This window comes from Heliangelus exortis, chromosome 2 (genome assembly GCF_036169615.1).
Source record: "Heliangelus exortis chromosome 2, bHelExo1.hap1, whole genome shotgun sequence".
Taxonomy (NCBI): domain Eukaryota; kingdom Metazoa; phylum Chordata; class Aves; order Apodiformes; family Trochilidae; genus Heliangelus; species Heliangelus exortis.
The window spans coordinates 1,009,839-1,032,047 of record NC_092423.1 but is presented as its reverse complement, the minus strand read 5'-3'; the positions used below and the strand labels follow the sequence as shown (position 1 = coordinate 1,032,047).

Here is a 22,209-nt window from a genome sequence, read left to right as displayed (position 1 = left end):
GGGGATGGAGGAGATGCTGGGCTGGGGCTGCTGGAAACCAGCACCAAAGCCACCAGCAGTGTCACATTGTCACCCTGGTGGTGCTGGAGGAGGGAGCAGGGATGCTGTGGGACCTTTTCCAAGGGGTTCTACATAAACTGAGTTTATTCTTGTGTTGTCATGAGAGTCAGTCAAAGCTGAGTGTCGTATCTGTTAGATCCAATATTATTTTATGAATAAAACCAGCATCCTGCACTTCACAGTGACGTGTGACCTGCACTGGGTGGCCCTGCCCTGGACTCAATGATCTCTTGAGGTCCCTTCCACCCCCTGAGACCCTGTGAGGTGACCCCAAGACACAGCTGCACTCACACACAGAGTCCCCCCAGCACTGAGCATGAGGCAGTCCTGGTGCCCACAGCCACCAGAGCCACCTCCTCCCTACCCCAGGGGCAGACTGTGACCTGGCATTGTCCCCAGTGCCACCACACCCAGCCAGGACCTCAGCTCCTGGGCTTGGGTTCTGGTTTGCTGGTGGCCAAACCCCACACTTAACCCCAAGCAGGCAGCAGGCTGAGGGCTGTGTGACATGGGAGGACACCAAGCCACCAGGACACCCTGCTGGGAACCCACCAGGAACCACCAGGAACCTTCTCAAGGAGCCCCAAGCCGTGGGGTACCCCCAGCTCTGGCTCCACACAGAGCTCTGGGGGAATTCCAGCAGGTTCTATCCAAGCCTGGAGTTGGGAAGCTGAGGAGTGAGGAGGATGGGGCTGCCTGGGCAGCATGGGGAGCCCTGCAGGTTGTGTCCTGGAGCCCTCAGTGACCTCAGGACACTCCATCCCCAGAGCCTGCTCTCCACGGGCAGCCACAGCTCCAGACTCTGAGGGTTCCCCAAACTCACACAAACGGGACCATTCCCAGCACTCCCAGCAGGACTGGGCCATGCTGGGTTTTCCATGGGATAAGCAGGAACCCATCCCACCACCCCAGCTCTGTCCCTGGCTCCAGAGCTGCAAAGGGCCCAGCACAGGTTGCTCTGGGCTCTCACAGGCATCCAGGGTGTTATCTCCCATCTCCAGCTGCTCCATTCCTGGGATCACCCTCCGCTCAGGGTGGAAGGAGGGAAACCCAAAACCTCCTCACCAGGCTCAGGAAATTCCCATTTCTGCACAGAACCTGTTCCCACACAGAGATCCATGGTCCCTTCTCTAAAATGCATAATAATGAGCCCCAGCAATGCTTCACCACTTCACCAAGTGCTTGGGATGATTTCTGGTCAGGAGGCAGCAGCTGGGACAGAAGTTGGTGTGCAGGTGTCCTTCTGTCTGTCCCCCAACAGCAGGGATGGGCCTGGAGCTGCTGGGAGGGCTGGAGCAGCTCTGCTCTGGAGCCAGGCTGAGAGAGTTGGGGGTGTTGAGGCTGGAGAAGAGAAGGATCCCATGGGGAGACCTTAGAGCACCTTCCAGGTCCTGAAGGGGCTCCAGGAAAGCTGGGGAGGGACTTGGGACAAGGGCCTGGAGGGATGGGAGCCTGCGAGGGGGAAGGGTTTGGAGCTGGGAGAGGGGAGATGGAGAGGAGATCTTGGGCAGGGAGGGAGGGAGAAATTGTTTGGGGTGAGGGTGCTGAGCCCCTGGGTGCCCAGGTTGCCCAAGGAAGCTGTGGCTGCCCCATCCCTGGCAGTGTTGAAGGTTGGATGGGGCTTGGAGCCCCCTGGGCTGGGGGAGGGGTCCCTGACCATGGCAGGGGGGGCACTGGGGGGGGTTTAAGGTCCCTTCCAACCCAAACCACCCCTTGATGCTGTGACACGGAGGCTTCCATGAAAAGAAGGGAAAAAAAACCCCAACCCCAAAGCAAAGCAAAGGCTCAGCCCAGCTGGGCCCTCACCACAGCCTCCTGAGGGACCAGACCTGCACCTAAAGGATTTTTTTTTTTGTTGGTTTTTAATTTACTGCCAGTTGACTCAACCCCTCCTGTGCCAGCACTGGGAGATAAAACTTGCTCCACGGTGCCAAGACCATCCCCACCTCTGCCAGCTCTGTGTCACCTGGGTGGCTGCCAGCAGGAGGGTGGGGTGATGGTGCAGCTCCTGCCCAGCACCCCGGACAAGGGGGAGCACACCCGTCCCTGGGGAGCTCTGCCTGTGCTCACAGGCTGCAAGGGCCACTCGGGCAAGTCCCTGCTCTTCCTCTTGGCCTGGAAACGTTGGGAACGGGGTGGGAGGACAAAGGAAGCTCTGGGCAGGGCAATCCCCTCCTGGGCATGCAGCTCCACACACCCTGAACCTTCCCTCCTTGGTGGGTTTGCTGCTCCAGTTCCTGGAAGGGCACTGGTGGCACTGCCAGGTTTGGTGGCACTGCCAGGTCTGGTGGCACTGCCAGGTCTTGTGACAAAGCCAGGTTTGGTGGCACAGCCAGGTTTGGTGACACTGCCAGGTCTGGTGGCACTGCCAGGATGGTTTGGTGGCACTGCCAGGTTTGGTGACACTGCCAGGTCTTGTGACAAAGCCAGATTTGGTGGCACTGCCAGGTTTGGTGACACTGCCAGGTCTGGTGGCACTGCCAGGATGGTTTGGTGGCACTGCCAGGTTTGGTGACACTGCCAGGTTTGGTGACACTGCCAGGTCTTGTGACAAAGCCAGGTCTGGTGACACTGCCAGGATGGTTTGGTGGCACAGCCAGGTTTGGTGGCACTGCCAGGTTTGGTGACACTGCCAGGTCTGATGGCACTGCCAGGTCTGATGGCACTGCCAGGTCTGGTGGCACTGCCAGGATGGTTTGGTGGCACAGCCAGGTTTGGTGGCACAGCCAGGTTTGGTGGCACTGCCAGGTTTGGTGGCACAGCCAGGTCTGGTGGCACTGCCAGGATGGTTTGGTGGCACAGCCAGGTTTGGTGGCACTGCCAGGTTTGGTGGGACTGCCAGCCCCTCACAGCCTCACTGCAGGTTGCTGTGGGGTATCACAGTGTCACAGGACTGCAGCTGAGAGTCCTGGAGCAAAGAAGGTGACATTCCTGTCCTGGATCTTGTACTGGTAGATCTTGACCTGATCCTCCTGCCCCGGCAGCTCCAAGGACACTCTCCTGATTATTTTGATCTGCAAAGGGAAAGGAGCAGGAATACCATGAACATCATTCCCTGGGAGCCCCACTCAGCATCCTCCTCCCTCCTCCCCCCTGCCTGCCCTTCAAAGAAGGGGAATCAGTGATAAAAACCATCCCAGAGGGCAGGAACCAGAGCTCTTGGTGGCAAGGGACCAGGCAGCAAGAGGGAGCCAGAGCCCTCCCAGCCACAGAGACCACCCCAGGCCAGGCTGGGATTCACCAGCAGGAAAGCTCCAGGAAAGCTTTCCAGGAACCTGCAGGGACAGGAGGAGCAGGAAAGGTTTGGAGCTGGGAGAGGGGAGATGGAGAGGAGATCTTGGGCAGGGAGGGAGGGAGAAATTGTTTGGGGTGAGGGTGCTGAGCCCCTGGGTGCCCAGGTTGCCCAAGGAAGCTGTGGCTGCCCCATCCCTGGCAGTGTTGAAGGTTGGATGGGGCTTGGAACCCCCTGGGCTGGGGGAGGGGTCCCTGACCATGGCAGGGGGGGCACTGGGGGGGGTTTAAGGTCCCTTCCAACCCAACCCAAGATGCTCCCCTGCCATCTCTCTGGGGCTCAGGACAGCCAGCACTGAGCTGCTCCACCAACCCTTCCCAGCTTTCAGGAGTGAGGGAGTCCCCAGGTGAGAGGATGTCCCTGAGTGTCCCCACAGAGGGGGAGTCACAGCCAGAAGAGCCTGGGGCTCCTGAAGGCCCTGGTGACAGCAGCAAGAACATCAGTAGTGACACCAGTAGTGACATCAGCAGTGACATCACTACTACTACTACAGCCTGGAGAAGAGGAGGCTCAGGGGAGACCTCATCACTCTCTCCAACTCCCTGAAAGGAGGTTGGAGCCAGGGGGGGGTTGGGCTCTTTTCCCAGGCAACTCTCAGCAAGACAAGAGGGCTTGGGATTAAGAATTTATTCCTAATATCCAACCTAAACCTCCCCTGGCAGAGCTCAAGCTCTGCCAGGGGAGGTTTAGGTTGGATATTAGGAAGAAATTCTTTACAGAGAGGGTGCTCAGACACTGGAATGGGCTGCCCAGGGAAGGGGTGGATTCTCCATCCCTGGAGATATTTCAAAAGAGCCTGGATGTGGCACTCAGTGCCATGGGCTGGGAACCACGGGGGGAGTGGAGCAAGGGTTGGACTTGATGAGCTCTGAGGTCCCTTCCAACCCAGCCCATTCTAGGATTCTATAATTCTATACATCAGCAGTGACTTGCTGCAGAGTCCTGGGCCACCTCCCACGGGGCAGAGGGAGCCCCTGTCACCTCCCCCTGGGCCTGCAGGACGTGTGACAGTGGCATGTGCCACCTCTGTGTGTTACCTGCCCATGCACATCCTTGCAGAATCCAGTCAGCAGCCCCTCCACCCAGAGGATGAGGTCACTGTGATGGCACAGGGAGGTCACCACCAGCTCCTTCTCCTCATCCTCTGCCTCCAGGTTGCTGTGCACCAGCACCACGACGTTCCCCTGGGAGGAGAGCAGAATGAGGCCCTCAGCCCCTGGCCCCCTCCTCATCTGCTCTGGGTAAGGAGGGGAAGGGACCCCCAGGAGCTGAGCTGAGCCAGGACTGGGCTGGGGGCTCAGCTCCACCAGGGACACAGCTGGGGGAGGGCCTGGAGAATAAATCTGAGGAGGAAAGTGCAGGAGCTGGGAGTGTCTGGCTTGAGGAAGGGGAGGCTGAGGAGGCTCTTTAGAACTCCCTGAAGGACCTTGTGGAGGTTGGTGCTGGGCTCTTCCCACAGCTCCTGAGCAGTAGAATGAGGGGATGGCTTCAGCTGCACCAGGGGAAGTTTGGACTGGACATGAGGAGAAAAACTGGGTACAGGAAGAGTGGTCAGAGCCTGGAAGGGGCTGCCCAGGGGGGTGGTGGAGTCCCCATCCCTGGAGGTGTTTAAGGATGTGGCACTGGGGGCTATGGTTTAGGGCAGGGGGGATGGTTGGACTCCAGGATCCCAGGGATCTTTTCCAGCCTGAAAGATTCTGTGATTGGGTCTATAAAGCCTGAGGAGCTTGCTGTGTGTATTCTGTGGATCCATGCACACACTGAGATGTAAAATGCAGCCTAAAAACACCTCCAGGCTTTGTCAGGAGGCAGCTGGGCAGTTAAAGCTGTCTGCTGGGCCACTCACTCAGCATCAGCTCAGAACAGGTCAAAAAAGAGGTGGCAGAACCTTCCCAGCTCCTGTAAGAAGCAAGCAGCTCCTCACCCCAACACCAGCTCTGCTAAAACACAGCCAGGAGGTTCTGCCTCAGCCTGTGCAGGTCACCACGGACTGAAAAGAGTGGAAAAATGGAAGGGGAAAACCAGAACAGGTTGTTCAGGGAGGGGGTTGAGGCCTCATCCCTGGAGATGTTCAAGGTGAGGCTTGAGGAGGCTCTGAGCACCCTGATCTGGGTGAGGGTGTCCCTGATACTGCAGGGCTGGGACTGGGGGACCTTGGGAGGTCCCTTCCAACCCAAACCATTCTCTGATTCTATGAAAATAACACAAAATTCCCAATCAATTAAAATGTTCCTTAAATCTTGGATCAGCTTAAGACAGAATCAGAAACGTGTTAGCACCACATTTTTTTTTTTTCAGAGCTGTTTTGGAGGTAGAGATTCCCAGCAGGAAGCACCCCAGCACCTGCAGCACCAACACCCTCTGCAGGATCACAAAACCTGACACCCTCAACTTTTATTTCTCATTCCAGCAGAGAGGAGAAGAGAGGAGCAGTGGTCAGGGTGGGACAGTTTTGGCTGCCAGGCTCTCAGGAGATCTCAGAAGTTCCTCACCACTGGGGAGCTCCCTGGGGGAGCACAGAAACCAATTGGTGCAAGACACAGCAAGGCTGGGGACTGGTGGAAGCAGAGATTTTTTTGGGGTGGGGGGCTATCCCCCAAGTGGACCTTCATATCAGCACCCTCCTACCTACCTGACCCAAGTCCTTCCTTGCCCTCCTGCCTGCACACAAACTGAGGTGTGAGGAGCAATCTCTGGAGAGGCAGGAGCTCCAAAAACCAGTATTTTGCACCCCAAATCCCTGCTGACACACAGAGAGCTCTTCTCAGGGCAGCACCTCCTGGGAAAGCAGTTGCAGCAGCAGTTACCTCCAGGGAGCCAACAGCTCCCCAGGAGTGAGGACTCATCACAGAACATTCACCACAGAATCCTCCTGGTTGCAAAAGAGCTTTGGGGTCATAGAGTCCACCCTTCCCCATGTCCCTCATCCCCACATCCCCAGGGCTCTGAAACCCCTCCAAGGATGATGGGGACTCCAGCCCTGCCCTGGGCAGCCTGGGCCAGGCCCTGACAACCCTTTCCAGGGAGAAATTCTTCCCCAGCTCCAACCTAAACCTCCCCTGGCACCACTTGAGTTGTGCCCAAAGTTCCTCTTGTCCCATCCCTTGTTCCACTTCTCCAGTCCCTCCAGGGATGGGGATTCAACCACCTCCCTGGGCAGCCTGTGCTTAATTACCATGTCAGGGGGGAAGTTTCTTCTCCTATCTAAATCTAAACCTCCCCTGGTGCCACATGAGGCCAGATTTTAATTGCTAGGCCAGACTGAGCCCTCCAAAACCTCATCAGGCAGGGGTAGATAAAGAAAAGCAAGCCAGGCTTTGCTCCAGAGGCTCTTTTTGTACCCAAAGTGCACAGGACACTGCCTGGTACCTTCATCTGGCAGCAGATGGTGGCCCTGCAGTAGTGCATGAAGTCCATCACGGCCACTGGTGTGGCACCCAGGCTGAGCAGGACACTGAGGTCATCCACCAGCAGCACAGGGCCCTGCCAGGAGTCACCACCAGCAGGAGTCAGGGATGTCAGGACAAAGTCAAACAAGGCTTTGAGGTTGGGAGTGCTCTCACTGGAAGAGAAGAAGAAAAAAGTCTCAAAGGGTTTGGCTCACAGGTGGCATTGTGTGTCCCCTGGACACTGACCCAGCCTGCACCAACCCTGCTGGGACAGTCCCTGCTCCCTTCTCACTGTGCCAGGGACTGACTGGGTTGGGTGGGAAGGGACCTTAAATCCCCCCCAGTGCCCCCCCTGCCATGGTCAGGGACCCCTCCCCCAGCCCAGGGGGCTCCAAGCCCCATCCAACCTTCAACACTGCCAGGGATGGGGCAGCCACAGCTTCCTTGGGCAACCTGGGCACCCAGGGGCTCAGCACCCTCACCCCAAACAATTTCTCCCTCCCTCCCTGCCCAAGATCTCCTCTCCATCTCCCCTCTCCCAGCTCCAAACCCTTCCCCCTCGCAGGCTCCCATCCCTCCAGGCCCTTGTCCCAAGTCCCTCCCCAGCTTTCCTGGAGCCCCTTCAGGACCTGGAAGGTGCTCTAAGGTCTCCCCATGGGATCCTTCTCTTCTCCAGCCTCAACACCCCCAACTCTCTCAGCCTGGCTCCAGAGCAGAGCTGCTCCAGCCCTCCCAGCAGCTCCAGGGCCTCCTCTGCACTGGCTCCAACAGCTCCGTGTCCTTCTGCTGCTGGGGACCCCAGAGCTGGACCCAGCTTTACCCCAGGGGGGTCTCCCCAGAGGGGAGCAGAGGGGGACAATCCCCTCCCTGGCCCTGCTGCTCACACAGCTCAGCACAGGGGGGGTTTGATGGCTCCTGAGGAGCTTCTCCCCCCCAGCACCCCCAAGTCCTTCTCCTCAGGGATGCTCTCCAGCCCTTTATGGATTCTCCTGCTTGTCCTCTCCCAGGACCTTGCCCTGGGCCTTGCTGCATCTCATGATGCTCACACAGAGTCACTTCTCTGGTGCCTGATCCTCCCTCAGCTGACCAAGACCCAGCCCTGAGGCTGCAGGGTCCCCAGGAGGGGGCTCTGGAGGTGTCAGTGCCTCTCCTGACCCTTCCCAAGGGCTCATCCAGCCCTGCAGGAGCCTGGAACAGCAGAGCTGGAGCCTGCAGGAACAGAGCAGCTCCACAGCTGGCCTTGCTCAGAGGCTCCCTGACCCAGCACTGCCTCCTTCCTATCTAACAGCCTTCAGGGGATGATGTTTTCCTATAAAATTATCAGGAGATGAGGTATAAAGGAAATTACAAATATGTGTGTAAACAGAAAGGAAAGGCAGGCTGGTTAAAGCAGCACTGTGCCCCTGGGTGAGAATAATAAAACTCAGAAGAATTTTAAAGGGGGAATAAAAGCCCTTGAAGAATGGAGTTTCATTTGACACAAACCCACTGAGTGCTGAAAAGAAACTTCCTAGGGAAATAAATTTCTCTCCAACACACTTGGCAGTGGGGATGGGAGTGGAAATCACCCCAGAAAGCTGGGGGAGGGGGACAGAATCCCCCTGTGAGCAGCAGGGAGTGACAGGGCTGGATCAACATGCATGGTGCTGGCATCTCCTGTCCCTTGTGTCCAACCACCAAGTCTTTGGGGCCCAGAGGGGAGCCCCAAGGGAGCTGGGGCTCAGCTGGGGACCTCACTGCTGCTCTCTGCATTGGCTGCAGTGTCAGGGGACACGAGGGGGGGAACCCACCCAGTCCTGAGCCCCAGCAGAGCCCCCAACCAGCCAGGCTCACCTTACAAACTGGAGAGGATGGGGCTGTCCTGGCTGCTCCTCCTCCTCCTCCTCCTTCTTTCCAAAAAAGAGGTCCAGGCAGGACTTGAGGCCTTCCAAGAAAACAAGCTGTCCCTGTTCCTTGGCAGCTGTCAGGCTGACTCCCTGGGGAGAGGGAAAGATGATATTAGGGAGGGAACTGCCCCTTCCTATCAAACCTGAGCTCGGGTGCTAATGAGGTCAGTGGGGATGAGATGGGCAGTTCTGGGGACACTGGGGACATTTTCACTCCCCTGTGGTTTGCCAGGAGGTTAAAAAAAAACCAAACCTCCCCAAAAACTCCACTGGGATTTAGGAGCTCAAACAATCCTGGAATTGCTCCTGGAAAGAAACAGGAGGAAATCAGCTTCTTATCAGGGAGAGGAACAGGTCCAGGCCCAGGCTCCTCCAGGCTGCCCCAAGGACCTGGCTGTGAGTGAGCAGCTTCTTCCCCCTCCTCTTCTTGGGTGGTGGAAGCTTTTGGTGTTCAGTATCTCCAGATCATCTCTGTGGCAAGAGCAGCTCTGCAGCCCCACACCCTGAGCACAGCCTGGGCTGGGCACCCCAATGCTTGCACAACACTGGGGCTCCCACGGGAAGCAGCCCCAGCCCCCAGTGCCCTTCAGAGGAGGAGGAGGAGGAGGTGACTCAAACTCAAGCCAAGATTGTCTGCTCCCTGCCTACTGCATGGTGATGCTGACCTCCAGAGCCAGGAGCTGGGCAGAGCCAGCCCCACGGGAGAAACCTTGGCAGAGCTGCAGGAGCCAAGCTGGAGGTGTGGGGAGGGAACTGGCTCAGCCTCCTGCCCTCCAGCACCAAGGGACACTTCTGCCAACCAGCCTCCTGCTAACAGCATCACTGGGACCTGTTGCTGATGTGAGCACACAAAAGTATCTCATGATCTTCAAGCCTTGGCCAAACTGTGCCTTTCCCAGCAGGAAGAATCCCAGACTGGGTTGGGTTGGGTTGGAGGAAAGCTCAAAGATCAGTTAGGTCCAAGCCCCTCCATGGGTAAGGACACCTCCCAGCAGAGCAGGCTGATCCCAGAGAGGAGGGGATTTGTTGGGGGCTCCAGGGCAGGTTGTTTCTCCAGGCCAGGCTGTTACTCCAAGGCAGGTTGTTTCTCCAGGGGAGGCTGTTTCTCCAGGCCAGGCTGTTACTCCAAGGTAGGCTGTTTCTCCAGGCCAGGCTGGTTGTTTCTCCAGGCCAGGCTGGTTGTCTCTCCAGGCCAGGCTGGTTGTCTCTCCAGGCCAGGCTGGTTGTCTCTCCAGGCCAGGTTGTCTCTCCAGGCCAGGCTGGTTGTCTCTCCAGGCCAGGCTGGTTGTTTCTCCAGGCCAGGTTGTCTCTCCAGGCCAGGCTGGTTGTCTCTCCAGGCCAGGCTGGTTGTCTCTCCAGGCCAGGCTGGTTGTTTCTCCAGGCCAGGCTGGCTGTTTCTCCAGGCCAGGCTGGTTGTTTCTCCAGGCCAGGCTGTTTCCTTCCCCACATCTCACAAGGGGACTGTGGCTGCTCAAACACCAACCATCTCAGCACCCTGGGATTGTTGGGCAACCAGCAGAGAGGGGGAGCAGGTGGGGAGAGAAATGGTTGATGAGGAAGGTTTAGCTCCATCCTGGGTTGGTGCTTTTTGACCAGGACTTTTTGAAGCCTCACAGAAAATGGAGATGTTTTTCTTTCCTAAGGAATGGTGCTGGGAGCTCCAGGACACTGGAGCAGGGTCTGAGGCTCCCAGGGAGGGTGAAAGGCTCAGAGCAACTCTTGCCCCAGGACCCAGAGCTCTGAGCAGGGCACCCTGCTTGGCACAGCCCCAGCACCACCTCTTGAAAAGACCCTGGAGGTTCTCCAAGCCTTTCCTGGCCCTCACACCACCCCCCAGAGCTCTTTGCTCACAGAGAGAGCCAGCAAAGGGAGGGGGTTGGCTGCTGCCTCCTGCTTCCCAGCCCTGATGGGCTTTCCTCTTCTTCCAGTCCCAAAATCCAAGTGCCCACATCTGACACCCCCTTTTCTTTTTAATGAAGAGATTACAAAGCTCCATCTCAAGCATTACAAAGCTCCCTCTTAAGCACCTGATCAATGAGACAATCCCCTGTGAGATTGTTTGGGGTGAGGGTGCTGAGCCCCTGGGTGCCCAGGTTGCCCAAGGAAGCTGTGGCTGCCCCATCCCTGGCAGTGTTGAAGGTTGGATGGGGCTTGGAGCCCCCTGGATATTTTTTTTATATCAAACAAAACTAAAACTATATATATATATATATAAAGGGAAAACCAAGAAATATCATTTCCTAGAAAATGCCCTGTGAGCATGGCATCTCCACACCAGAGAGGTCTGGGTAGATCAACCAGTCCTTTCCAGGAATCTTACCCCTGCCAGGCTTAGCAGCTCCCACTCCTTTGCTGCTCATGGAAGGCAGATTTCCAGTGCTTCTGCCTCCCAGCTGAAATGCCACGGGGTGAGGGATCCATTGCTGCCAGAAAACAAGCTCTGCAGCACCCAGCAGACAGCAGCTGGGAGGCAGCATCTCCCAGGATGGCCAGGGACACAGGGACACTCCTCACACCCTGCTCTGAGCTCAGCCCTGAGCTCCCCTTGCTTTTTCCTGGTCTTCCACAGGTGCTTCTGGGAGAAACACCAGTCCCACCTGCCCTGGACACTCTGGGATGGGCTCTGGGTTTTCTCATTCTCTCTGCATTCTCTCACTCAGCAGGGATGGAGCAGCTCAGCACGAGCTCAGATCAACCCCAGCCTGGAATCTTGTCCCATCCCTTCTTCCTGGGGAGCAGAGCCCAACACACTGACCCCCCAGCAGCAGGAACCAGAGAATCATAGGAATTTAGGGGTTGGGAGGGACCTCAAAGGATCATTCAGTCATCTAGAAAGCAGTGTCCCCTCTTTAAACCCCCCTGGGGTTTATAAACCTGCCTGGGTGAGTGACAGAAGGGCCCAGCATGAGCAGAAGGAAGCAGGGCAGGTGCTGGTGGGTCAGACCTGGAATCCCACCCCTCAGTGCCAGGGGGGCTGAGGAGATCCAGTAACTCCAGTCCCTTTTCCAGCTGAGGAACCAGACCCTGGAGAGGCAGTGTTGGATGGAGATCTGGATCCCCCCCTGGAAGCACCAGAACAGCTCAGAGATGATGGAAAAAGTGCCCAAAAGAGCCACCAGCACCCCCCTGCCTGCCACAGCCACCCCATGGGTCCCCACTGGAGTGTCCCCAGGGTGTCCTGTACCAACCCTGGAACCTCCCTCAGCACCCACGTCCCACGGCCACCCAAGCACCCAGACCTGATCTCTGGCAACCTGCCACTCATCAGCTGAGCCCAGAAAGGTTTCTAGAGACACAAGCAGAGCTGGCAGAGAGCAGTGAGCACAAGTTCTCCTCTCCAGCTGGGGTGCTGCCAGCCAGGCAGGGGGTGGCCCAGCAGGTGATGTCCCTGCAAACTCAACCCTTGCTCTGCCAGGGGGTTGGACTTGATGATGCTCAGAGGTCCCTCCCAAGCCCTGCTGTTCTCAGCCTGTTTGCTGCTCACCACTTCAGGAGGGAAAGCAAAACCTCTGGAGGAGAGGACTGGCAGGAGGGAAGGCAGCAGAGGCACAAGCTGCAAGCAGCAAACACCTGGCCAAGGTCTCTTCTACCTGCTGGGGACAGCAGAGGTGCCCAGGTGATGTAAACACTTTAAAAATACAAAATATGTCTCTTGAATCACTTTTTTTTCCTCTCTTCCTGTTCGGCTGCAACATTCTGTCAATTAACATATGTTTACCTCACCATATGTCTGACAGACACCTAAAAGATAAGAATTCAACATATAAAATAATAACTCAGATCATAACACCAGGTGATGTCCTCTGCTCTGTGATCTCAGCCCTGGGACAGGGGAGGAAGAGCAAACGGGGACAAAAATGGTTTTACTTTTTTTTTTTTTTTTTCCCCTTTAAAACAAAGCAAATATTGTCCTAGCAAGGGTGGGAACACCCAGCTGGCAGCATGCCCTGGGGCCATTGCTCCTGCACCTTCCCCCCAGAGCTGTGACAAACATGAACTGTCCCTTAGCATTAAGGGCAGCTCCTCAGGGGAGGAGGGGGATTTGCAGGGAAGGTAAAAGTGTGGGGCCAGTCCCAGAGAGCCAGCACAGGGCTACAGGAAAGCTGGGGGAGGGCTTTGGACACGGGGGGGTAGGGAGAGGACAAGGGAAATGGGTTAAAACTTGGAGAGAAAGGGGAGATTGAGGTTGGAGATGGGGAAGGAATTCTTGAATTTGAGGGTGCTGAGCCCCTGGGTGCCCAGGTTGCCCAAGGAAGCTGTGGCTGCCCCATCCCTGGCAGTGTTGAAGGTTGGATGGGGCTTGGAGCAACCCAAACCATTCTGTGATGCTATGAAAATCCAGGGGAGCTTTTCCTGTGAGTGCAAACACATCACTGCCCTCAGGCAGCAGGTCAGGAACTGGTGCTGGACTGGTAAGAAACAGAAATACTGGGGAAGCAGACAGAAGGCAAGTGTTATTTCAGTCACATGGAAATATTCACTGTATCACCTTACATCAGGTGCTGTGAGGACCAGAGTCCCCTAGGCTGAGTGTAAAGGTGAGATACATATATATTTATACATATATATATTATAGGGATAAAAGGACCTTGGCACCAGGCCCCTGGGATGAGCTGGGACCATCCCACTTCCTGCAGTAACAGAAGCATCACTAAGACAGAATCCCAGACTGGTTTGGGTTGGAAGGGACCTTAAATCCCACCCAGTGCCCCCCCTGCCATGGTCAGGGACCCCTCCCCCAGCCCAGGGGGCTCCAAGCCCCATCCAACCTTCAGCACTGCCAGGGATGCAGCATGGAAGTTATGGGGCTGTTCCAGCTGCTCTTTCCTAAGTGCATCAGCTCCTCCCAGGAATGGTGACCACGGGAGGTTTACCCTGTGGATGGGACAGCAGAAGGCAGGTGCCACCCATGACCCAGATTCTTCCAAGCAGTGCTGGTTTGTTGGGTTTTTTTTTCCTGGAGGAACTACAGCCTCATTCCCTATAACTCTTCTGGCCAACACTGAGGGAGCAGGGAAAGGAGGTTCTGGTTGTTTGGTGGAGCACACAGCAGGACACAGCTCCAGGTTCTGCCCAGTGCCACCGAGGTGACATCCCAGCTGGCCTCCAGTACAGCTCTCAGAATCCCAGGATGTTTAGGTTGGAAGAGACCTCCAGGCCCATCCAGCCCAACCTGTGACCAACACCACCAGCTGAACCAAACCTCCAGCAGCCCCAGAGCAGAACCACCCCAACTAATCCCCTCCTTCTCCAAGCCTGATGGGCTCCTCCAGGCACAGCAGGATCAAATCCAGCAGCAGGATTCTGCTCCTGGGATCACACGTTCACAGCTCAGGCTCCAGCTGCTGTGTCCCTTTTCCTGTCCCACTTAGCAAGGTCCCCCCCAGGATTTCCTCCTCTCTGCAACACAAAGGCCAAAAGGATTCTGCTCCTGCAGAGGTGAATCTGCTCTTCCAGAGAAATCCCACATTGAGCACCTGTGGAGAATCCACTGTGGGCAGGAAATCCTCCCGGGGTCAGCAATGTGCCCTGGGGGGCAATGGGATCCTGGGGGGCATCAGGAAAAGTGTGTCCAGCAGATCCAGGGAGGTTCTCCTCCCCCTCTGCTCTGCTCTGCTCTGCTCTGCCCTGGGGAGAGCACCCCTGGAATCCTGGCTCCAGTTTGGGGCTCCCCAGTTCCAGAGAGCCAGAGATCTACTGGAGAGAGGCCAAGGGAGAGCTGGGAGGGTGCTGAAGGGACTTGAGCATCTCTGGTGTGGAGAAAGAGTGAGAGCCCTGGGGCTGTTGAGGCTGGAGAAGAGAAGGCTGAGAGGGGATCTGCTGAATGTCCATCAAGAGCTGAGGGGTGGGGGGCAAGAGGAAGGGGCCAATCTCTGTTCAGTGGTGCCCAGGAATAGGACAGGGAATCCTGGGCTGAAGGGAGAACATGGGAAGTTCCAGCTGAAGCTGAGGAGAAACTTCTTGGCTGTGAGGCTGAGGGAGCCCTGGCCCAGGCTGCCCAGAGAGGTTCTGGAGTCTCCTTCTCTGGAGCCTTTCCAACCCCCCCTGGATGTGTTCTGTGTGCCCTGCCCTGGGGGATCCTGCTGGGACAGGGCTGGGATCTCTGGGATCCCTTCCAACCCTGAACATTCTGTGGTTCTGTGACCTCCCTGCTCCCCATGGAAATGCTCTGGGTGCTGCCTGCTTCATTTACCTTTAAATGACCTCCTTTTAAAACATAAAACCTGAGTTGTAAAGAAAACAGCAATAAAACAAAAGAGCAAGCACTGGAACTCCATCCAGATTTCCCTAGGGGATGGTGACACCTGGCTCTGCACCACCTGGATGTCTTCCTGAGCAGCAGCAGAGCCAAGGGAGGGAGGACCAAGGCAAACTCTTGTCCCTTCAGCCCTGCAAGGTCCCTGGAACTTCCCAAGGGACCATTTCCCACCTGGATGTTGCACAAAAAGCCAAGAGGTGAAAAGCAGTGCCCAGCCTGCTGTGCTGCTTTGTTTCTGTGTCCTCATGTCAGGGTGCACAGAATCCCTGCCTGACTTAGGAACCCATCAGAACCTCTGCAGCTCCTCACACAAACTCCAAGTGGTATCTGCAGTGTTCCTTCTGCCCCCAGAGATGGTTCAGCCCAAGGACTCCACAGGATGAAGCCACCTCCTGTGCAGGCAGTGCCATCCTGGTGGCACAGAGAGCCCAGGGGGGCACCAGCACCACCACCAGAACCACCACAACTTCCTCCCCAGAGCACCAATGAAGCTGCAGCTCCCAGCCTGGGCCTGTCTGGAGAAACTGCCCCAAGGAAAGGAATCATAGAATCATGGAATCCTAGAATGGGCTGGGTTGGAAGGGACCTCAGAGCTCATCAAGTCCAACCCTTGCTCCACTCCCCCCGTGGTTCCCAGCCCATGGCACTGAGTGCCACATCCAGGCTCTTTTGAAATATCTCCAGGGATGGAGAATCCACCCCTTCCCTGGGCAGCCCATTCCAATGGCTGAGCACCCTCTCTGGAAAGAATTTCTTCCTAATATCCAACCTAAACCTCCCCTGGCAGAGCTTCAGCTCTGCCAGGGGAGGTTTAGGTTGGATATTAGGAAAAAATTCTTAAGATCATGGCTTCTTGTCTTACTGATACCTGCCTGGGAGCAGAGCCCAACCCCCCCTGGCTCCAACCTCCTTTCAGGGAGTTGGAGAGAGTGATGAGGTCTCCCCTGAGCCTCCTCTTCTCCAGCCTCAACACCCCCAGCTCCCTCAGCCCTTCCTCACAGGACTTGTGCTGGATCCCTTCCCAGCCTCCTTGCTCTTCTCTGGACCTGCTCCAGCACCTCAAGCTCCTTCCTGAGCTGAGGGGCCCAGAACTGGACACAGGACTCAAGCTGTGGCCTCCCCAGGGCTGAGCACAGGGGCAGAATCCCTTCCCTGGACCTGCTGGCCACGCTGTTCCTGAGCCAGCCCAGGATGCCATTGGCCTTCTTGGCCACCTGGGCACACTGCTGGCTCCTCTTCAGCTTCCTGGCAATCCAGACTCCCAGCTCCCTTTCTGCCACTCTGTGCCCAGCCTGGAGCTCCCCATGGGGTTGTTGTGGCCAAAGTGCAGGACCCAGCACTTGGAATGTTGAACCTCATCAGCCATGCAGCTCTCAGCCCTCATGGCAAGCCTCACAGCCACTTTTTTTGCCCTATTTCCCCTCCTTTCTCCATCCAGAAGCACTCTGCATCCCCTGCTGCAGCAGCACCCACCCTGCCTGCCCCCAGCAGGACCTGGAAACATTTGCTCATGTGCAATCCCCCTTCCCATTCCTTTCCACCCATCACAAACCTCCCAGGAGCTGTGTTTATTAACCCCCACCCAGGGACTCACCAGCTTCTGTGCCACAATGCTGTAGTGGCTGAAGGACTGGAGCAGGGCCACAAAGCAAACCTTGCAGCCAGCTGGGGGAGAAGACAAAAAAAAAAAAAAAAGAAAAAAGACAGGTTATCTTTGCACTTTTTGCAAACTGCCACTACCAAAGCTCACAGCTCACAAATCCACCTGGAAAAGCCAGGAAGTCAGACAGCCCCTCAGTGCCTCGTGGAATTGGCACCTTTTTCTCCAGGATTTCCACATTGGGGAAAATGTCAGACACTTTAAAAAGATGACACAGAAAGACAAAACTCAGGGGCCCATTTCCTACCCCGTGCCACCCTGCCCTGGGATCTGTTTGCAAGAGCTGACCCTGACACAGATTGCTGAGCCAAAACCCCCAGTTTGGCCCTCAGAGGGCAAACAGCCTTGGCTGGGAAAAACAAAACAAACCAAGGCCCAGATTAAAGGCACAGGACAAAAAGCCCATCTCACTAGAAGGTGGCTCCTGGGCAAGCTGACATGTGACAAGCTGGCCTCGTGCTCTGGGGAGGAACCCACTCACTGGGTGAGGACCTGGGTGCCACGGGACAAGAACCTGAACCCTCACTGACCCCAGAGCCTGGGAGGGAAACACGAGGGTGCTGCAGGGTGAGGAAGGTCCTGGGGGGCATCAGAGGGAGGCAGCAAGAGCCCTGAGATCCAGCAATAATCCCAGCAGGGGCTCCCCTGGAGCTTTGCTCACTTCCAACAATCCCAGACTGGGTTGGAAGGGACCTTAAATCCCCCCCAGTGCCCCCCCTGCCATGGTCAGGGACCCCTCCCCCAGCCCAGGGGGCTCCAAGCCCCATCCAACCTTCAACACTGCCAGGGATGGGGCAGCCACAGCTTCCTTGGGCAACCTGGGCACCCAGGGGCTCAGCACCCTCACCCCAAACAATTTCTCCCTCCCTCCCTGCCCAAGATCTCCTCTCCATCTCCCCTCTTGCAGCTTAAATCCCCCCCAGTGCCCCCCCTGCCATGGTCAGGGACCCCTCCCCCAGCCCAGGGGGCTCCAAGCCCCATCCAACCCTCAGCACTGCCAGGGATGGGGCAGCCACCACCTCCCTTTACAACTTCATGGTTTTCAGGACAAGAATTCCTTTAAAAACCAGGGCCAGGCCAGAGCTGGGGCAGTGGGGGTGCTGGGGGGCAGGAGGAACTCATCCCCTCCCCTGCACAGCACTCTGAGCCCCATCTCAAGCCCGACAGGGACATTCTGAGCAGATGTCAGGAGGAAGCTGGAGGAGCCCAGGGCTGGCAGGTTCCTCACTGGGTGACACTGCTGGCAGAGCAGCAGAGCAGGCAGCTGGCCAGGCTCTCTGGCTGTATCTTTACTCAGCAGCAGCTTATCAATGTGTTACCTGCTCCTGGTATTTTTAATTCCACTACAAAGCATCGAGGAGGTGGGGAAGTGACAGACAGCACCCGGGTGCCAGGGCCCTGGGGGGTCAGGAGATGAAATGAGGGTGCCAGACACAGCCAGGTCCCAGCACCAGGGCAGGGCTGGGATCCACCACTCCTGACCCCAAAGCTTTGCCCTGCCCCACACCCTGCAAACCCAACCCCCCCACACCCTGCAAACCCAAGCCCTGCTCAGACAGCAGCACTGGGGGCTGCAGGAAGGGGCAGGCTGGCTGTGAGGAACAAGTTCTGTCCCAGGAGGGTGATGGAAAAATGGCCCAGGCTGCCCAGAGAGGGGGCTGAGGCCTCATCCCTGGAGATGTTCAAGGTGAGGCTTGAGGAGGCTCTGAGCACCCTGATCTGGGTGAGGGTGTCCCTGATACTGCAGGGCTGGGACTGGGGGACCTTGGGAGGTCCCTTCCAACCCAAATGATTCAATAATTCTATGATTTTAAATTCTCCAAGGGATGGAGCAGCTCCTGTGCCACAGTTTCCAGCATCAAGACCCATCTCCCACACACACTGTCACCTTCTTGCTTGTCCATCTGGGGACAGCTGATATTCAGTTGTGCAGCCTGGAGAAGAGAAGGTTCCAGGAAGACCTAAAAGTGACCTTTCTGTATCTGAAGGGGCTACAGGAAGGCTGAGAGGGGCTGTGTGCAAGGGCCTGGAGGGATGGGATGGGGGGAATGGTTTGAAATTAGAGAAGGTTTAGATTGGATGTTGGGAAAAAGTTCTGTACCATGAGTGGAAAAATGGCCCAGGCTGCCCAGGGAGGGGGTTGAGGCCTCATCCCTGGAGATGTTCAAGGTGAGGCTTGAGGAGGCTCTGAGCACCCTGATCTGGGTGAGGGTGTCCCTGATACTGCAGGGCTGGGACTGGGGGACCTTGGGAGGTCCCTTCCAGCCCAAACCATTCTCTGATTCAGTGTGTGACCACGTGCTGGGTGCACACACACACACTCACAAGTGTGTGAAAGTGACTCCAGGAACCTCCAGGGAGGTTCCCTCCTCACCCCCTGCCCTGGGGACATACCTCTGAGGTAGAAGGAGAGGAAATGGTGCACCAGGAAGCTGCCATCTGTCCTGGAGTCTCTCAGCAGTGTGAATTTACCCTGGAAGAGAAGCAGCAAAACCCCTGAACAGAGGCAGAAGGGGCCACAAGCTGCTCCTGGTCCCATCCTGACAGCCAAAGGGGCTGCTGGGGGAAACTCTGCAGGGTTTAGAGAAAGCAGCAGAGAAGCAGGGCTGCAGCCCCCTGCCCTACAGAGGGGCCTCAGCACCCCCTCCAGCCACAGCCCCCGGGGGGCATTCCAGGGACACCCCCTCCAGCTCCTGGGAGGGGAGATCCCCGAGGTCCCTTCCAACCTCTGGAGCTCCATCCCATGGCCCTGTTTGCCCCCCAGTTGGCCACCACAGGACAGACTGATCCTCCTCATCCTCCTCCTCCTGCTTCAGCCCTGCAAGCTGCTGCTGGGGATGAAGTCCCTCTGAAGGCCAAGGCCTCCTGGTAGCACCTTCTCCACCCCCCAGCCCCTTGTTCCCTCCACTCTCTGCTTTCCCACTCTTCCCAGCTGCAGGAACACAAGGCAGGAGCTGCAGGTACTTGTTAGGAGCTGCCAAAGGCCCTTGGCAGGGCAGCAGGGGTGTCACAAGAGCTCAGTGGTGACATCTCAGACACACCCACGCAGACAGCAGCTTCACCCACCCACCCTGCAGGGATCTGTCAGCACCTGGAAAAGAGCAGGAGCCAAAAAAAACCAAAACCAAAAACCCCAAAACCAACAGCGGAGACAAAGAAACGGGGATTGCAGAGCCGGGATGAGGAAATCAGCTCCTCTGTATGGGGGAGGGCAGCCCCACAGCTCCCCAGGAACCCAGCTCAGGAGAGGTTCTGCTCTGCACCACTCAGACTCCATCCCTGAGCACCCCAGCGCCCATCTCCTGCCCCTGGGAGCCACGGGGACGTGGGGGCTCATCCCACACACGGTTTGGGTGGGAGGGGACCTTAACCCAGTGCCAGCCCTGCACGGGCAGGGACACCTCCCCCAGCCCAGGCTGCTCCAAGCCCACCCAGCCTGGCCGGGACTGCTAACACAGACACATTTTAGGCACTGTTTTACCCATAGCACTTCCCGGCTCAGAGACAGGGGCAGGATGGTGCTTACAGCCCCAACCCTGCAGGCACAGACTCGAGTTATTCAGTCGCTTAAAGGAAGAGAAACCTGCGGCCCCCACCTCAGGACCCGGAGGAGCTCTGAGGAGCGGATTTTACCCCCAGAGCCACTCAGGGCGGCGGGGACACGGCCCGGGCCCTGGGGAGCGGGGGATCCTGAGGGCGTGAGGGCAGCGGGACCCGGGGGAGGGAGAAGGGGCCTGAGGGAAGGCGAAGGGGTCTGGGGGAATCTGCGGCCGCCGCCATCCCGCGCTCCCGCCACTGAGGAGGCCTCGCCCTTCCCGGCATGCACCGCCGCCTGGACTACAACGCCCGACATGCACCGCGCCACCACACAGCGCCAGCGCGGCTCGGACTACAGTTCCCAGCATGCACCGCGCCTCAACATAGCGGCTGTGCTGCCCGGACTACAACTCCCGGCATGCACCGCGGGACGTCTCCGCTACAGCCCCAGTCTGGACTACAACTCCCGGCAGGCCCCTCGCGGCCTCGCACCACCCGCCACAGCGGTCGCGATCCCGCTCGCTCCTTCTTTCCCTTCTCTCTCCCCCTCTCACCCTCTCCGGTCGCTGCGGGGAGGCGTCCAGCAGCTCGTTCAGCTCCACGAACATGGCGGCAGCGGCCGCCGCGGAGGTGAACGCGGAGGCTTCCGGGTGCTCCAGAGGGAGGGCGGAAGGCAGGGTGATCTCTGCGCGTGCGTGGAGCGGAGCCGCACAGCGCCCCCTGCTGGACGGGAGGCCTCATCCCGCCCCTTCCCGCTCCGCTCAGGGGAAGCGATGGCGGCGGTGGGAAAGGGACAGGGAGGGGACCCAGTGCCCCCCCTGCCATGGTCAGGGACCCCTCCCCCAGCCCAGGTTGCTCCAAGCCCCATCCAACCTTCAACACTGCCAGGAATGGGGCAGCCACAGCTTCCTTGGGCAACCTGGGCACCCAGGGGCTCAGCACCCTCACCCCAAACAATTTCTCCCTCCCTCCCTGCCCAAGATCTCCTCTCCATCTCCCCTCTCCCAGCTCCAAACCCTTCCCCCTCGCAGGCTCCCATCCCTCCAGGCCCTTGTCCCAAGTCCCTCCCCAGCTTTCCTGGAGCCCCTTCAGGACCTGGAAGGTGCTCTAAGGTCTCCCCATGGGATCCTTCTCTTCTCCAGCCTCAACACCCCCAACTCTCTCAGCCTGGCTCCAGAGCAGAGCTGCTCCAGCCCTCCCAGCAGCTCCAGGGCCTCCTCTGCACTGGCTCCAACAGCTCCGTGTCCTTCTGCTGCTGGGGACCCCAGAGCTGGACCCAGCTTTACCCCAGGGGGGTCTCCCCAGAGGGGAGCAGAGGGGGACAATCCCCTCCCTGGCCCTGCTGCTCACACAGCTCAGCACAGGGGGGTTTGATGGCTCCTGGGGAGCTTCTCCCCCCCAGCACCCCCAAGTCCTTCTCCTCAGGGATGCTCTCCAGCCCTTTATGGATTCTCCTGCCTCTCCTTGTCCCCTCTCCCCAGCACTCAGTCCCTGGTACCCCCAGGACCCAGCTCAGCTCTGCAGCCCCCTGGCTCCATCCTGCAGCAGGGTCCGGGGCTCTCTCCCTGCTCAGCTCCATGGAAATTCCCCAACCCTCCCGTCCCCACCTCCATCCCCCTCATTTCCCCTCATCCTGGGGACACAGCTCTCCAGCCCCCCTCTCCCCTCAGAGTTTATGGGACAGGCACCCAGGATGCCTCTGGGATTCTCCTGATGTTTCCCATCAAGTTATCAGCACATCCCAGTGGTGCTGAGCACCCATTTGGCACCCTCAGCTCCCAGCTGAGCAGTGACAGTAAATTTGCAGCCTCCAACCCCAAACACCTGGGTTATTTAGGGGTACTTTTTGCATCTCTTTTTTTTTTATTATTTTTTTCTCTTTTTTAAACTTTTTTTCTTTGTTTTTTCTTTTTTTCTCTTTTCTTTTCTTCTTTTCCTTTTCTTTTATTTACTTCTCTTCTTTTTTCTTTTTTCTTTTCTTTTTCTTTTTCTTTTCTTCCCTTCCCTTTCCTTTGTTTTTTCTTTTCATTTCCTTTTTTCTTTTCCTTTCTTTTTTCTTTTCTTTTTCTTTTTTCTTTTCTTTTTCTTTTCTTTTTCTTTATTTTTTTCTTCTTTTTCTTTTCTTT

At 57.3% G+C, this 22,209-nt stretch overlaps 2 protein-coding genes and 1 long non-coding RNA gene across 6 annotated transcripts in view; 1 reads left to right on the top strand and 2 right to left on the bottom strand.

Moving 5' to 3' along the window:
• Positions 1-22,209, bottom strand: part of SCAP (SREBF chaperone) — an 85,744-nt gene that overhangs the window by 53,687 nt on the left and 9,848 nt on the right. The gene's annotated exons all lie outside the window — the stretch shown is intronic.
• On the top strand, positions 1,950-2,928 carry LOC139791955 (uncharacterized). 2 transcript variants are annotated; one of them, XR_011724105.1, is made up of 4 exons: positions 1,950-2,436; positions 2,509-2,584; positions 2,621-2,790; positions 2,845-2,928. It is a non-coding gene; the product is annotated as an uncharacterized lncRNA (long non-coding RNA). The 2 variants fall into 2 exon arrangements; XR_011724104.1 differs by lacking the exon at positions 2,845-2,928 and having other exon boundaries at positions 2,509-2,566; positions 2,621-2,744.
• Positions 2,531-20,751, bottom strand: ELP6 (elongator acetyltransferase complex subunit 6). Of its 2 annotated transcripts, XM_071734514.1 has the most exons (7): positions 20,638-20,751; positions 18,941-19,019; positions 16,481-16,551; positions 8,575-8,717; positions 6,722-6,914; positions 4,390-4,536; positions 2,531-3,074 (listed from the first exon to the last, which is right to left on the bottom strand). In XM_071734514.1, exons 1-7 carry the CDS (start codon positions 20,689-20,691, stop codon positions 2,946-2,948), a joined length of 816 nt encoding a protein of 271 aa, XP_071590615.1. In that variant the 5' UTR covers positions 20,692-20,751; the 3' UTR covers positions 2,531-2,945. The 2 variants fall into 2 exon arrangements, with proteins under 2 accessions (XP_071590615.1, XP_071590616.1); XM_071734515.1 differs by lacking the exon at positions 16,481-16,551 and having other exon boundaries at positions 2,532-3,074; positions 20,638-20,732.

Bases quoted from the DNA above. Each gene is read 5' to 3' on its own strand.
- ELP6 (XM_071734514.1), bottom strand. From the start codon at position 20,691: ATGTTCGTGGAGCTGAACGAGCTGCTGGACGCCTCCCCGCAGCGACCG. The intron at 16,552-18,940 runs GTATGTCCCCAG...CTTCTCCCCCAG, and splicing joins CCTCTCCTTCTACCTCAGAG to CTGGCTGCAAGGTTTGCTTT. The intron at 3,075-4,389 runs GTAACACACAGA...TTCCCTTTGCAG, and splicing joins GCAAGGATGTGCATGGGCAG to ATCAAAATAATCAGGAGAGT.